The sequence below is a fragment of the Scyliorhinus canicula genome, chromosome 11 (assembly GCF_902713615.1).
Source record: "Scyliorhinus canicula chromosome 11, sScyCan1.1, whole genome shotgun sequence".
NCBI classification, from domain to species: Eukaryota; Metazoa; Chordata; class Chondrichthyes; order Carcharhiniformes; family Scyliorhinidae; genus Scyliorhinus; species Scyliorhinus canicula.
The window spans coordinates 122,917,249-122,932,320 of NC_052156.1; the positions used below are offsets into that span (position 1 = coordinate 122,917,249).

Sequence of the window (15,072 nt, forward strand, 5' to 3'; positions counted from 1 at the left end):
ACCAATCCCTCCCCGAACCCAAACCGTCCGAGCACCTCCCATAGATATTCCCACTCCACCCGGTCAAAGGCCTTCTCGGCGTCCATAGCCACCACTACCTCCACCTCTCTACCCGCCGGGGGCATCATTATCACATTGAGCAATCTCCTCAGATTGGCCGCCAGCTGCCTACCTTTCACGAACCCCGTTTGATCCTCCCCAATCACCTCCGGTACACAGTCCTCCATTCTACCCGCCAGTACCTTTGCCAGGAGCTTGGCATCTACATTAATCAGGGAGATTGGCCTGTAGGACCCGCACACCTCCGGGTCTTTACCCCGCTTTAATATCAGAGATATGGTGGCTTGTGACATCGTCGGCGGCAGGGTCCCTCTGTCCCTTGCCTCATTGAAAACCCTCGCCAAGACCGGGCCCACCAGCTCAGAGAACTTCCTATAAAACTCTACTGGGTATCCATCCGGCCCCGGGGACTTCCCCGACTGCATGGCCTTTAGGCCCCCCAATACCTCCTCTACTCTAATCGGGGCCCCCAGCTCTTCCACTCGCCCCCCCCCCCAACTGTTGGGAATGTTAACCCATCCAGAAACCTTTTCATCCCCTCCGGTTCTTCTGGCGGCTCCGAAGTATACAGCTTACGATAGAAGTCCCGGAATACCCTATTCAATTCTGCCGGATCCTCCACTTTGTGCCCCCCCTCGTCCCTCACTCTACCTATTTCCCTGGCCGCCTCCCTCCTCCTAAGTTGCTGCGCTAACAGTCTGCTAGCCTTTTCCCCATACTCGTACACCACTCCCCTCGCCTTCCTAAGCTGTTCCACGGCCCTGCTCGTGGATAGTGCCCCCAGTTCCGCCTGTAGCCTCTGCCTTTCCCTGAGTAAAACCTCCCCCGGGGACTCCGCGTGCTCTTCATCTATCCGGCCCATTTCCCTGACCAATCTATCCATCTCTGCCCGGTCTGCCTTGGCTCTATGGGCCCCAATTGAAATCAGCTCCCCCCGCACTACTGCCTTTAGCGCCTCCCACACGGTCGCCGCTGAGACCTCCCCAGTGTCATTCACCTGCAGGTAATTTTTTATACATTTCCGAAGCCTCTCGCAGATCCCCTCCTCCGACAGCAGTCCCACATCTAGCCTCCATTGCGGGCGTTGATACCTCGCTCCCCCGAACTGCAGGTCCACCCAATGCGGGGCATGGTCTGAAATGGTAATTGCTGAGTATTCCGTGTTCTTTACCTCCCCCCTACAGTCCCTGCTTAGCACAAAGAAATCTATCCTGGAATATACTTTGTGGACGTGCGAGTAGAACGAGTAGCCCCTTCCTGTTGGCTGTCCCTCCCTCCAGGGGTCCACTGCCCCCATTTGCTCCATAAACCCTTTCAGCTCCCTTGCCATTGCTGAGAGCCTACCCGTTCTGGGACACGACCGATCCAAAGTCGGGTCAAGGACCATGTTAAAGTCCCCTCCCATTATTAGCCTGCGAGAATCCAAGTCCGGGATCTTCCCCAGCACTCTTTTAATGAAGTCCACGTCATCCCAGTTCGGGGCATATATATTCACCAGCACCACTCTTCTCCCCTCCAGCCTGCCCCGTACCATCAGGTATCTGCCCCCCCTGTCTGCGGATATGCCCTCTGCCTCAAATTGCACACGCTTGTTGATCATGATTGCCACCCCTCTGGACTTCGAGTCCAAGTCCGAGTGGAAGACCTGGCTAATCCAGCCCTTCCTTAGCCTGGTCTGGTCTGACACTTTCAGATGTGTCTCCTGCAACATAATTACGTCCGCCCTCAGGGCCCGCAAGTGCGCGAACACCCGCGCCCTCTTAACCGGCCCATTCAGTCCCTTGACATTCCAGGTGATCAGCCTGGTCGGGGGGCACATCCCACCCCCCCCACCCCGCCGGTCAGCCATAGCCTTTCTCGGGCCGGCCCCTGACCCGTGCGTCGCGCCCTTCCTGGCCCGCCCTATAGCTGCCTCCACCCTCGACCTCCTTTCCAGTGCCTATTTCAAGTCCCTCTCCCGTCAGCAGAACAACCCCCCCCTCCCCTAACCCCATCCCCCGATACCCCCACCCCTGCCATCTACTGGCTATAGCTTTCCCCCCCATCTGACTTCCTTGACTAGCCAATCTGCTAGCCCGGTGACTCAACACTCCGGCGCCTTCCTGTCCCATTCCCCTTGTTTCCCCGCCCTCCTCCCCACCCACTGGGGCAAGCCGGCTCCAGTGTCTTCCGCGAGCTGCACAAAAAGCCCAAACAGGAAAAAAAAAAGGGAAAAAACATAGAAAAAAGAGAAAAAGCACATAAATGTCCATGAACAAAGGAAAGAGTCTCAAATGTTCCGTTTGGCCCCATTGGCCCAGCAAACCGTTGAGCAGCAGTCCAGGCACATTCGGCGTTCCTCCCCACAGAAATCCTCGGGCCCTAACTCGTGTCCTTAGGGCCTCCTTTCGGGACCATCCCCAGGTCCCTCACAAAATCCATCGCTTCTTCGGGCTCGGAAAAGTAGTGGTGTTGACCCTGGTGCGTGACCCATAACCGAGCTGGGAACAGCAGACCAAACTTCACGTGCTTCTTGAACAGCACCTCCTTGACATTCTTAAAGGCTGCTCGCCGCCGAGCCACCTCCTGGCTTAGGTCCTGATAGATGCGGAGCACACTGTTATTCCACGTGCTGCTCCTGGCGCTCTTTGCCCACTGCAGCACCCGCTCCTTGTCCACGAACCTGTGGAACCTAATCACCATCGGGCGGGGGGGTCCGCCCAGCCGCCCCTGCCTTGCCTGCACCCTGTGTGCCCCCTCCAGCTCCAGCGGTCGCGGAAAGGCTTCAGCCCCCATCAGCTGCTTCAGCAGGTCTGCTACAAACGCTGCAGCATCAGCTCCCTCCGCCCCCTCCGGGAGGCCGACCATCCTCAGATTGTTCCTGCGGACTCTATTCTCCAGCTCCTCTACTCTGTCCAGCAGTCTTCTCTGCCGCTCTTTCAGGCCGTCCACTTCTAGCGCTGCAACCGTTTGCGCATCCGCCTGCTCCTCCACCGCTTCTCCCAGCTCCTTAACTTTAACATCCTGGGCGTCCATCCTCTGGTTCAGCTGATCCACCGCTTTCTGGATTGGGTCCAAGCTGTCCCGCTTCAGCGCTTCAAAACTGGACTTCATTACCTGGAGCATGTTATCCAGCGCCAGCTGGATTGCTGAGTCCGGGTTCCGTGTGTCCGCCATCTTAGGTCCCAGGTAATTTTCTTCCGGTCCTTGTCTCTGTCCCTTTTTCTCCTTCTTCTTCTGCTTTCTGGAATCCCGCTGTTCCATATGCCGCAGCCCGCTCCTCAGCGCCTCCGCTGCCGCTTTCCTTCGCCCAGCTCCTTCAATTTGACCTCTTGGGCATCTGAAGTGGGTCCAAGCTGTCCCTCCTCAGCAACTCCAAACTTTTTCTTTTTCCCTTTGTCCTGGAGGAAGGAAGGTCCGTGGGTCCGCCATCTTAACCTGCAGGTCAGCTTCCTCCTTCTCTCTCTCTCTCCTTCTTCCTCACCTGCTGGCCTCCACACTTACATCCTCTGCAGCCCGCTCTCCTCCTCTGTTCCAGGCAGCCTTTCTGCCGCCTCCGTAGTCCCGCTATCGCGGGGAAACAGCTGTTCCAGCCGGCCGGAGTGAGAGCCCACCGAATGTGCGGCTCACTCGGACATCGCCGCCACCGGAAGTCGTGGATGTTCTATTTTGACATCATTTTGCAGCAACGTCCAATGAAATCAATTGTGCAGTGGAACACTATTTGCTTTTGTGTTGTACTGCATCAGATTTGATTGTGTTTCTTATTCTTCAGAAGTGATCACTACAACAGTGACACCAACAACAACCAGCTCTACTACCATCTCCACTCCGGGTAAATGATTGCTTCTTTCAATTTACAGTAACCAAACCAGTGACACAAACTGTTTTATTTCAACAAATTTCAGACAGTGGGAGGAAACTAACTCATACTTATTGATATTTAGTCAATAGCAATCAGAGTGAACTGGTTGATAAATGGATTTACAAATGAAGCTCAATCAGACACTGCACATGAGTAAAATTATTCCTCTCCATATTTCTGTATGCACTGTCTTTACTTTCTTACCATTGTTTTCTGAACCTTTTCCAAAACCGAAGCCTGGCATTTGAATAAATTGGGAATTGTTCATTGTCGTTTGATGCTGATCTGCACGATATTTTTCAAATTCAGTAGTTTCCGAGAGATACCTTTGCGAAACATGTTCCCTCTGAGCATAGTTTGATTTTTTATATTCTTGCATTATCTTCTTTCACCCAATAACTTAAAATTGTCTTTGGAACCGAGACCAAATGTGCAAATTTGATTTGCATTTCTACTGCTAACTTTTCTCCATTGTACTCCAATATAATTATAAGCTTGTCAGTAGATCTGGTCAATACTTTCTTTAGTCTTGTTGTCTTATTGTCAGTTCAATAACCTAAAGCTGTAATTCTGTTAATAGTGATCAATTTTAAGTCAAAGTGCAATGGTTTTGAATATTTTTCTTTTCCTTTAGAACGGACATCTGTAACAAAAGTAACAACAACTGGGCCCACGGCCGGTTCTACAACTGGTGAGTGAGGATTTGTTTTTCAGTATCTTCCTGTCACATTTTAGACGTTCCCTCGTGTTCAAAGATGACTTGCTTCTCTTCCAGTTTGAGGAATTCTGGAATGGCAGAAAAGTCCAATGCACCATCTGCACATTTTGTGACATACAGGTCAGATGTTGCTTCGAGAAACACGCAGATTACTTGTTTGGAAGTTTGTGCGCTGCTTCTGATAACTCAAATCTGTCTCTGCGATAAAGATAGTCCATATGTTATCCATTTTGGTAAATGTGAGGCCAAGACGTCTCATGAATCGACAGGGATATTTAAGGTCATTTGGAATAGTCTGAGGAAATCCCTGAAATGTTTCAGCTGTCCTCCTGGGGGTTTCCTGCTACAACCGAGTTCTGGGTCGGGCAGTTGCTTTTCGAGCCACGTGTCAGGTCAAGAAATATATTACTGACCCAGTAGGTGCTCGTTACGTGTAATTGTTGCCTCAGAGCTGAACATGTTGGCTTGGGAGAGGATTCTGCTGTGTGAGCACCTTTCTTGCCGCCACATTGGAAAGGCTTTGCAAACACAACCCTTGTAGTAATTCGTCAGTGCTTTGAGGTAGCTGCTGTAAATGATCCAAATTGACGAATCATATGACAGTCAGACACTGCTGCCTGGTAAACCTTGTCTTTATCGTCACATTTCACATACTGGGCGTTCAATAATCTTTGCAAAGGCAGCACGGTAGCGCAGTGGTTAGTGCTGCTGCCTCACGGCTGCAAGGTCCCAAGTTCGATCCTGGATGTCTCCATGTGGAGTTTGCACATTCTCCCTGTGTTTGTGTGGGATTCGCCCCCACAACCCAAAAGATGTGAAGGATAGGTGAATTGGCCATGCTAAATTGCGCCAAATTGGGTGCTCCACATTTATAAAAAGATATATTCTTTTCAAACAGCAAATTTGATCTAAATAGGTACAGACAATGCTCGTCGTGTCCTGTTGCCAACAGGCTATTCCTTTGGGCTGGGATTGTTGAAAAATTCAGCATTCTCAATCTGCAACTAATGGCACTTGCACAATCTCAAAAACGTTGTTGGGAAAAATAATCTCCTCAGCGGTTTTCCTAATTGGAAGAATTAAATTGTTAATGTTTCAACAACTTTAATTGTAAATCTGGTCCCTTCTTCCCACTTCAGTCTTCTTTGTTGCTATTTATTCTCACACACATTTTTATTACAATTTACCACCGTGTTAAAAACACAACATGTTCTTCATGCTGATGTCACAGGCAGCAGACATTTCAATGCCATTAAAATGATTTCCAAATATTGTCAAAGTTTTTCCCTTGATATGGTGCTGATGTCATTAAAATTAGTTTGTTATCATGAAAATTATAATTGTTGCTTCTCAATTTTTGTCTTGTTGATCTCACATTTAAAGTTCCCATTTGTGGCTTGTTCATGAGTGTCTGATATGTTCTCCTACATTTCTCCTTTTCCCTGACAGAGGTTGTATGCCTTGGCTACTGGTCACCCTGGTTCAATGAAAACACACCTTCTGTGGACAGCCCCGGTGATTCGGAATTGTTGGATCCCAAAGATACTAAATACTGTAACTATACTTCTGAAGTAATCACCAACATTCAGTGTCAATTTGTTGATCAACCTGAGAGACCCTTTAGTGATTCACAGGACAATGTGACTTGCGACAAAGACAAAGGGCTCACCTGTGTCGTCTCCGGAACTGCATTGGAGCAGAAAAGGATTTGTTATGATTACCAAGTTCGCGTTTGCTGTGAGCCAGTAACACCAGTGACCACAACATCCAGCAGAACAACATCGACGTCTGGTAAGTGAGAAATGTATCAACGAGGCAAATATATCTTCTGCTTAAATCACACCGATGAACAAAATAAAGCAAATGAAGAAATCATAATTGCTACAGTGCAGCTGTAGTCACCTATTTCCTCGAAATGGTGCCTTCATGTCAATAATGTAACCCAGTTGTAAATTTCTCAATACTGTAGGATTTGGAATTGGAGTTTGTTGGTTTTGAATGTTCTTTCTTTGTCAGCAGTGCCATCAACAACACAGGAAACACGTACTACACCTGGTAAAACTACTACAACAGGTAAGTGATGCCTCCTTTCAATATTCTCCAACAAGTCTGTTCACATCGGCGAGCTTCTCTCATTTGCTGGTTTCAAGAAATGTTGGTCCATTCGTTCAGTCTTGTCCACACTTACTTTTCAATGGAAATGGGTGACAATTTACCAAAATTTGAATCATAAATTAGTTTTGTGCACATCACTTTTGCACCAAGATCATTGCGATTGTTTTAGGATCAAACTCTATCACAGTATAATGGTGCCTACATTGTGAGGGTGATTTTCATTATTGTTCTGCTTCTTCAGAAGGAGTCACCACATCTGTGAAACCATCTACAACTGGGACCACTCCTGGCATCACACCGGGTGAGTAACAGCTTCTTTTGATAAATAGCAACAAAGTCAGGAAACAAGTGGATGTTCTATTTTGACATCATTTTGCAGCAACGTCCAATGAAATCAATTGTGCAGTGGAACACTATTTGCTTTTGTGTTGTACTGCATCAGATTTGATTGTGTTTCTTATTCTTCAGAAGTGATCACTACAACAGTGACACCAACAACAACCAGCTCTACTACCATCTCCACTCCGGGTAAATGATTGCTTCTTTCAATTTACAGTAACCAAACCAGTGACACAAACTGTTTTATTTCAACAAATTTCAGACAGTGGGAGGAAACTAACTCATACTTATTGATATTTAGTCAATAGCAATCAGAGTGAACTGGTTGATAAATGGATTTACAAATGAAGCTCAATCAGACACTGCACATGAGTAAAATTATTCCTCTCCATATTTCTGTATGCACTGTCTTTACTTTCTTACCATTGTTTTCTGAACCTTTTCCAAAACCGAAGCCTGGCATTTGAATAAATTGGGAATTGTTCATTGTCGTTTGATGCTGATCTGCACGATATTTTTCAAATTCAGTAGTTTCCGAGAGATACCTTTGCGAAACATGTTCCCTCTGAGCATAGTTTGATTTTTTATATTCTTGCATTATCTTCTTTCACCCAATAACTTAAAATTGTCTTTTGGAACCGAGACCAAATGTGCAAATTTGATTTGCATTTCTACTGCTAACTTTTCTCCATTGTACTCCAATATAATTATAAGCTTGTCAGTAGATCTGGTCAATACTTTCTTTAGTCTTGTTGTCTTATTGTCAGTTCAATAACCTAAAGCTGTAATTCTGTTAATAGTGATCAATTTTAAGTCAAAGTGCAATGGTTTTGAATATTTTTCTTTTCCTTTAGAACGGACATCTGTAACAAAAGTAACAACAACTGGGCCCACGGCCGGTTCTACAACTGGTGAGTGAGGATTTGTTTTTCAGTATCTTCCTGTCACATTTTAGACGTTCCCTCGTGTTCAAAGATGACTTGCTTCTCTTCCAGTTTGAGGAATTCTGGAATGGCAGAAAAGTCCAATGCACCATCTGCACATTTTGTGACATACAGGTCAGATGTTGCTTCGAGAAACACGCAGATTACTTGTTTGGAAGTTTGTGCGCTGCTTCTGATAACTCAAATCTGTCTCTGCGATAAAGATAGTCCATATGTTATCCATTTTGGTAAATGTGAGGCCAAGACGTCTCATGAATCGACAGGGATATTTAAGGTCATTTGGAATAGTCTGAGGAAATCCCTGAAATGTTTCAGCTGTCCTCCTGGGGGTTTCCTGCTACAACCGAGTTCTGGGTCGGGCAGTTGCTTTTCGAGCCACGTGTCAGGTCAAGAAATATATTACTGACCCAGTAGGTGCTCGTTACGTGTAATTGTTGCCTCAGAGCTGAACATGTTGGCTTGGGAGAGGATTCTGCTGTGTGAGCACCTTTCTTGCCGCCACATTGGAAAGGCTTTGCAAACACAACCCTTGTAGTAATTCGTCAGTGCTTTGAGGTAGCTGCTGTAAATGATCCAAATTGACGAATCATATGACAGTCAGACACTGCTGCCTGGTAAACCTTGTCTTTATCGTCACATTTCACATACTGGGCGTTCAATAATCTTTGCAAAGGCAGCACGGTAGCGCAGTGGTTAGTGCTGCTGCCTCACGGCTGCAAGGTCCCAAGTTCGATCCTGGATGTCTCCATGTGGAGTTTGCACATTCTCCCTGTGTTTGTGTGGGATTCGCCCCCACAACCCAAAAGATGTGAAGGATAGGTGAATTGGCCATGCTAAATTGCGCCAAATTGGGTGCTCCACATTTATAAAAAGATATATTCTTTTCAAACAGCAAATTTGATCTAAATAGGTACAGACAATGCTCGTCGTGTCCTGTTGCCAACAGGCTATTCCTTTGGGCTGGGATTGTTGAAAAATTCAGCATTCTCAATCTGCAACTAATGGCACTTGCACAATCTCAAAAACGTTGTTGGGAAAAATAATCTCCTCAGCGGTTTTCCTAATTGGAAGAATTAAATTGTTAATGTTTCAACAACTTTAATTGTAAATCTGGTCCCTTCTTCCCACTTCAGTCTTCTTTGTTGCTATTTATTCTCACACACATTTTTATTACAATTTACCACCGTGTTAAAAACACAACATGTTCTTCATGCTGATGTCACAGGCAGCAGACATTTCAATGCCATTAAAATGATTTCCAAATATTGTCAAAGTTTTTCCCTTGATATGGTGCTGATGTCATTAAAATTAGTTTGTTATCATGAAAATTATAATTGTTGCTTCTCAATTTTTGTCTTGTTGATCTCACATTTAAAGTTCCCATTTGTGGCTTGTTCATGAGTGTCTGATATGTTCTCCTACATTTCTCCTTTTCCCTGACAGAGGTTGTATGCCTTGGCTACTGGTCACCCTGGTTCAATGAAAACACACCTTCTGTGGACAGCCCCGGTGATTCGGAATTGTTGGATCCCAAAGATACTAAATACTGTAACTATACTTCTGAAGTAATCACCAACATTCAGTGTCAATTTGTTGATCAACCTGAGAGACCCTTTAGTGATTCACAGGACAATGTGACTTGCGACAAAGACAAAGGGCTCACCTGTGTCGTCTCCGGAACTGCATTGGAGCAGAAAAGGATTTGTTATGATTACCAAGTTCGCGTTTGCTGTGAGCCAGTAACACCAGTGACCACAACATCCAGCAGAACAACATCGACGTCTGGTAAGTGAGAAATGTATCAACGAGGCAAATATATCTTCTGCTTAAATCACACCGATGAACAAAATAAAGCAAATGAAGAAATCATAATTGCTACAGTGCAGCTGTAGTCACCTATTTCCTCGAAATGGTGCCTTCATGTCAATAATGTAACCCAGTTGTAAATTTCTCAATACTGTAGGATTTGGAATTGGAGTTTGTTGGTTTTGAATGTTCTTTCTTTGTCAGCAGTGCCATCAACAACACAGGAAACACGTACTACACCTGGTAAAACTACTACAACAGGTAAGTGATGCCTCCTTTCAATATTCTCCAACAAGTCTGTTCACATCGGCGAGCTTCTCTCATTTGCTGGTTTCAAGAAATGTTGGTCCATTCGTTCAGTCTTGTCCACACTTACTTTTCAATGGAAATGGGTGACAATTTACCAAAATTTGAATCATAAATTAGTTTTGTGCACATCACTTTTGCACCAAGATCATTGCGATTGTTTTAGGATCAAACTCTATCACAGTATAATGGTGCCTACATTGTGAGGGTGATTTTCATTATTGTTCTGCTTCTTCAGAAGGAGTCACCACATCTGTGAAACCATCTACAACTGGGACCACTCCTGGCATCACACCGGGTGAGTAACAGCTTCTTTTGATAAATAGCAACAAAGTCAGGAAACAAGTGGATGTTCTATTTTGACATCATTTTGCAGCAACGTCCAATGAAATCAATTGTGCAGTGGAACACTATTTGCTTTTGTGTTGTACTGCATCAGATTTGATTGTGTTTCTTATTCTTCAGAAGTGATCACTACAACAGTGACACCAACAACAACCAGCTCTACTACCATCTCCACTCCGGGTAAATGATTGCTTCTTTCAATTTACAGTAACCAAACCAGTGACACAAACTGTTTTATTTCAACAAATTTCAGACAGTGGGAGGAAACTAACTCATACTTATTGATATTTAGTCAATAGCAATCAGAGTGAACTGGTTGATAAATGGATTTACAAATGAAGCTCAATCAGACACTGCACATGAGTAAAATTATTCCTCTCCATATTTCTGTATGCACTGTCTTTACTTTCTTACCATTGTTTTCTGAACCTTTTCCAAAACCGAAGCCTGGCATTTGAATAAATTGGGAATTGTTCATTGTCGTTTGATGCTGATCTGCACGATATTTTTCAAATTCAGTAGTTTCCGAGAGATACCTTTGCGAAACATGTTCCCTCTGAGCATAGTTTGATTTTTTATATTCTTGCATTATCTTCTTTCACCCAATAACTTAAAATTGTCTTTTGGAACCGAGACCAAATGTGCAAATTTGATTTGCATTTCTACTGCTAACTTTTCTCCATTGTACTCCAATATAATTATAAGCTTGTCAGTAGATCTGGTCAATACTTTCTTTAGTCTTGTTGTCTTATTGTCAGTTCAATAACCTAAAGCTGTAATTCTGTTAATAGTGATCAATTTTAAGTCAAAGTGCAATGGTTTTGAATATTTTTCTTTTCCTTTAGAACGGACATCTGTAACAAAAGTAACAACAACTGGGCCCACGGCCGGTTCTACAACTGGTGAGTGAGGATTTGTTTTTCAGTATCTTCCTGTCACATTTTAGACGTTCCCTCGTGTTCAAAGATGACTTGCTTCTCTTCCAGTTTGAGGAATTCTGGAATGGCAGAAAAGTCCAATGCACCATCTGCACATTTTGTGACATACAGGTCAGATGTTGCTTCGAGAAACACGCAGATTACTTGTTTGGAAGTTTGTGCGCTGCTTCTGATAACTCAAATCTGTCTCTGCGATAAAGATAGTCCATATGTTATCCATTTTGGTAAATGTGAGGCCAAGACGTCTCATGAATCGACAGGGATATTTAAGGTCATTTGGAATAGTCTGAGGAAATCCCTGAAATGTTTCAGCTGTCCTCCTGGGGGTTTCCTGCTACAACCGAGTTCTGGGTCGGGCAGTTGCTTTTCGAGCCACGTGTCAGGTCAAGAAATATATTACTGACCCAGTAGGTGCTCGTTACGTGTAATTGTTGCCTCAGAGCTGAACATGTTGGCTTGGGAGAGGATTCTGCTGTGTGAGCACCTTTCTTGCCGCCACATTGGAAAGGCTTTGCAAACACAACCCTTGTAGTAATTCGTCAGTGCTTTGAGGTAGCTGCTGTAAATGATCCAAATTGACGAATCATATGACAGTCAGACACTGCTGCCTGGTAAACCTTGTCTTTATCGTCACATTTCACATACTGGGCGTTCAATAATCTTTGCAAAGGCAGCACGGTAGCGCAGTGGTTAGTGCTGCTGCCTCACGGCTGCAAGGTCCCAAGTTCGATCCTGGATGTCTCCATGTGGAGTTTGCACATTCTCCCTGTGTTTGTGTGGGTTTCGCCCCCACAACCCAAAAGATGTGAAGGATAGGTGAATTGGCCATGCTAAATTGCGCCAAATTGGGTGCTCCACATTTATAAAAAGATATATTCTTTTCAAACAGCAAATTTGATCTAAATAGGTACAGACAATGCTCGTCGTGTCCTGTTGCCAACAGGCTATTCCTTTGGGCTGGGATTGTTGAAAAATTCAGCATTCTCAATCTGCAACTAATGGCACTTGCACAATCTCAAAAACGTTGTTGGGAAAAATAATCTCCTCAGCGGTTTTCCTAATTGGAAGAATTAAATTGTTAATGTTTCAACAACTTTAATTGTAAATCTGGTCCCTTCTTCCCACTTCAGTCTTCTTTGTTGCTATTTATTCTCACACACATTTTTATTACAATTTACCACCGTGTTAAAAACACAACATGTTCTTCATGCTGATGTCACAGGCAGCAGACATTTCAATGCCATTAAAATGATTTCCAAATATTGTCAAAGTTTTTCCCTTGATATGGTGCTGATGTCATTAAAATTAGTTTGTTATCATGAAAATTATAATTGTTGCTTCTCAATTTTTGTCTTGTTGATCTCACATTTAAAGTTCCCATTTGTGGCTTGTTCATGAGTGTCTGATATGTTCTCCTACATTTCTCCTTTTCCCTGACAGAGGTTGTATGCCTTGGCTACTGGTCACCCTGGTTCAATGAAAACACACCTTCTGTGGACAGCCCCGGTGATTCGGAATTGTTGGATCCCAAAGATACTAAATACTGTAACTATACTTCTGAAGTAATCACCAACATTCAGTGTCAATTTGTTGATCAACCTGAGAGACCCTTTAGTGATTCACAGGACAATGTGACTTGCGACAAAGACAAAGGGCTCACCTGTGTCGTCTCCGGAACTGCATTGGAGCAGAAAAGGATTTGTTATGATTACCAAGTTCGCGTTTGCTGTGAGCCAGTAACACCAGTGACCACAACATCCAGCAGAACAACATCGACGTCTGGTAAGTGAGAAATGTATCAACGAGGCAAATATATCTTCTGCTTAAATCACACCGATGAACAAAATAAAGCAAATGAAGAAATCATAATTGCTACAGTGCAGCTGTAGTCACCTATTTCCTCGAAATGGTGCCTTCATGTCAATAATGTAACCCAGTTGTAAATTTCTCAATACTGTAGGATTTGGAATTGGAGTTTGTTGGTTTTGAATGTTCTTTCTTTGTCAGCAGTGCCATCAACAACACAGGAAACACGTACTACACCTGGTAAAACTACTACAACAGGTAAGTGATGCCTCCTTTCAATATTCTCCAACAAGTCTGTTCACATCGGCGAGCTTCTCTCATTTGCTGGTTTCAAGAAATGTTGGTCCATTCGTTCAGTCTTGTCCACACTTACTTTTCAATGGAAATGGGTGACAATTTACCAAAATTTGAATCATAAATTAGTTTTGTGCACATCACTTTTGCACCAAGATCATTGCGATTGTTTTAGGATCAAACTCTATCACAGTATAATGGTGCCTACATTGTGAGGGTGATTTTCATTATTGTTCTGCTTCTTCAGAAGGAGTCACCACATCTGTGAAACCATCTACAACTGGGACCACTCCTGGCATCACACCGGGTGAGTAACAGCTTCTTTTGATAAATAGCAACAAAGTCAGGAAACAAGTGGATGTTCTATTTTGACATCATTTTGCAGCAACGTCCAATGAAATCAATTGTGCAGTGGAACACTATTTGCTTTTGTGTTGTACTGCATCAGATTTGATTGTGTTTCTTATTCTTCAGAAGTGATCACTACAACAGTGACACCAACAACAACCAGCTCTACTACCATCTCCACTCCGGGTAAATGATTGCTTCTTTCAATTTACAGTAACCAAACCAGTGACACAAACTGTTTTATTTCAACAAATTTCAGACAGTGGGAGGAAACTAACTCATACTTATTGATATTTAGTCAATAGCAATCAGAGTGAACTGGTTGATAAATGGATTTACAAATGAAGCTCAATCAGACACTGCACATGAGTAAAATTATTCCTTTGAGGTAGCTGCTGTAAATGATCCAAATTGACGAATCATATGACAGTCAGACACTGCTGCCTGGTAAACCTTGTCTTTATCGTCACATTTCACATACTGGGCGTTCAATAATCTTTGCAAAGGCAGCACGGTAGCGCAGTGGTTAGTGCTGCTGCCTCACAGCTGCAAGGTCTCAAGTTCGATCCTGGATGTCTCCATGTGGAGTTTGCACATTCTCCCTGTGTTTGTGTGGGTTTCGCCCCCACAACCCAAAAGATGTGAAGGATAGGTGAATTGGCCATGCTAAATTGCGCCAAATTGGGTGCTCCACATTTATAAAAAGATATATTCTTTTCAAACAGCAAACTTGATCTAAATAGGTACAGACAATGCTCATCGTGTCCTGTTGCCAACAGGCTATTCCTTTGGGCTGGGATTGTTGAAAAATTCAGCATTCTCAATCTGCAACTAATGGCACTTGCACAATCTCATAAACGTTGTTGGGAAAAATAATCTCCTCAGCGGTTTTCCTAATTGGAAGAATTAAATTGTTAATGTTTCAACAACTTGTAAATTTGCTGGTTTTGAATGTTATTTCTTTGTTGCAGTGCCACCAACAACACAGGAAACAGGTACTACGCCTGGCAAAACTACAGCAGGTAAGTGCAACACTGAGGAAACAGCTTATTTTGCAAAACAGCAAGAGCGTGAAGAAACAAGTGAAATAAAATAGGAAGTCTGGCAACACCTGCTCAGTATTTTCAGCAACTTCTGTTTTTACATCAGATTTCCAATATCCACATATATATCGCCTTTCCCTTAGTAAAACAAATGCCTTCTTTCAAC

The 15,072-nt window shown here is 44.0% G+C and overlaps 1 protein-coding gene across 40 annotated transcripts in view; it reads left to right on the top strand.

Moving 5' to 3' along the window:
• The window catches only part of LOC119973340 (mucin-2-like), a 136,164-nt gene that overhangs the window by 93,944 nt on the left and 27,148 nt on the right, over positions 1-15,072 (top strand). For 28 of the 40 annotated variants that reach the window (XR_005462290.1, XM_038811248.1, XM_038811253.1 and 25 more), the window contains 13 exons: positions 3,815-3,874; positions 4,539-4,595; positions 6,072-6,413; positions 6,639-6,695; positions 6,979-7,038; positions 7,206-7,265; positions 7,931-7,987; positions 9,464-9,805; positions 10,031-10,087; positions 10,371-10,430; positions 10,598-10,657; positions 11,323-11,379; positions 14,835-14,885. The exons of 1 other annotated variant lie outside the window; for it this stretch is intronic. Coding sequence is in view for 38 of the 39 variants with exons in the window: in XM_038811248.1 (XP_038667176.1) it covers positions 3,815-3,874; positions 4,539-4,595; positions 6,072-6,413; positions 6,639-6,695; positions 6,979-7,038; positions 7,206-7,265; positions 7,931-7,987; positions 9,464-9,805; positions 10,031-10,087; positions 10,371-10,430; positions 10,598-10,657; positions 11,323-11,379; positions 14,835-14,885 (1,320 nt within the window). In the remaining variant the exon portion in view is untranslated. Of the gene's footprint in view, positions 1-3,814; positions 3,875-4,538; positions 4,596-6,071; positions 6,414-6,638; positions 6,696-6,978; positions 7,039-7,205; positions 7,266-7,930; positions 7,988-9,463; positions 9,806-10,030; positions 10,088-10,370; positions 10,431-10,597; positions 10,658-11,322; positions 11,380-12,855; positions 13,198-13,422; positions 13,480-13,762; positions 13,823-13,989; positions 14,074-14,834; positions 14,886-15,072 lie in introns of those variants that run through there. 11 more of the 40 variants (XM_038811258.1, XM_038811260.1, XM_038811262.1 and 8 more) reach the window with 11 other exon arrangements.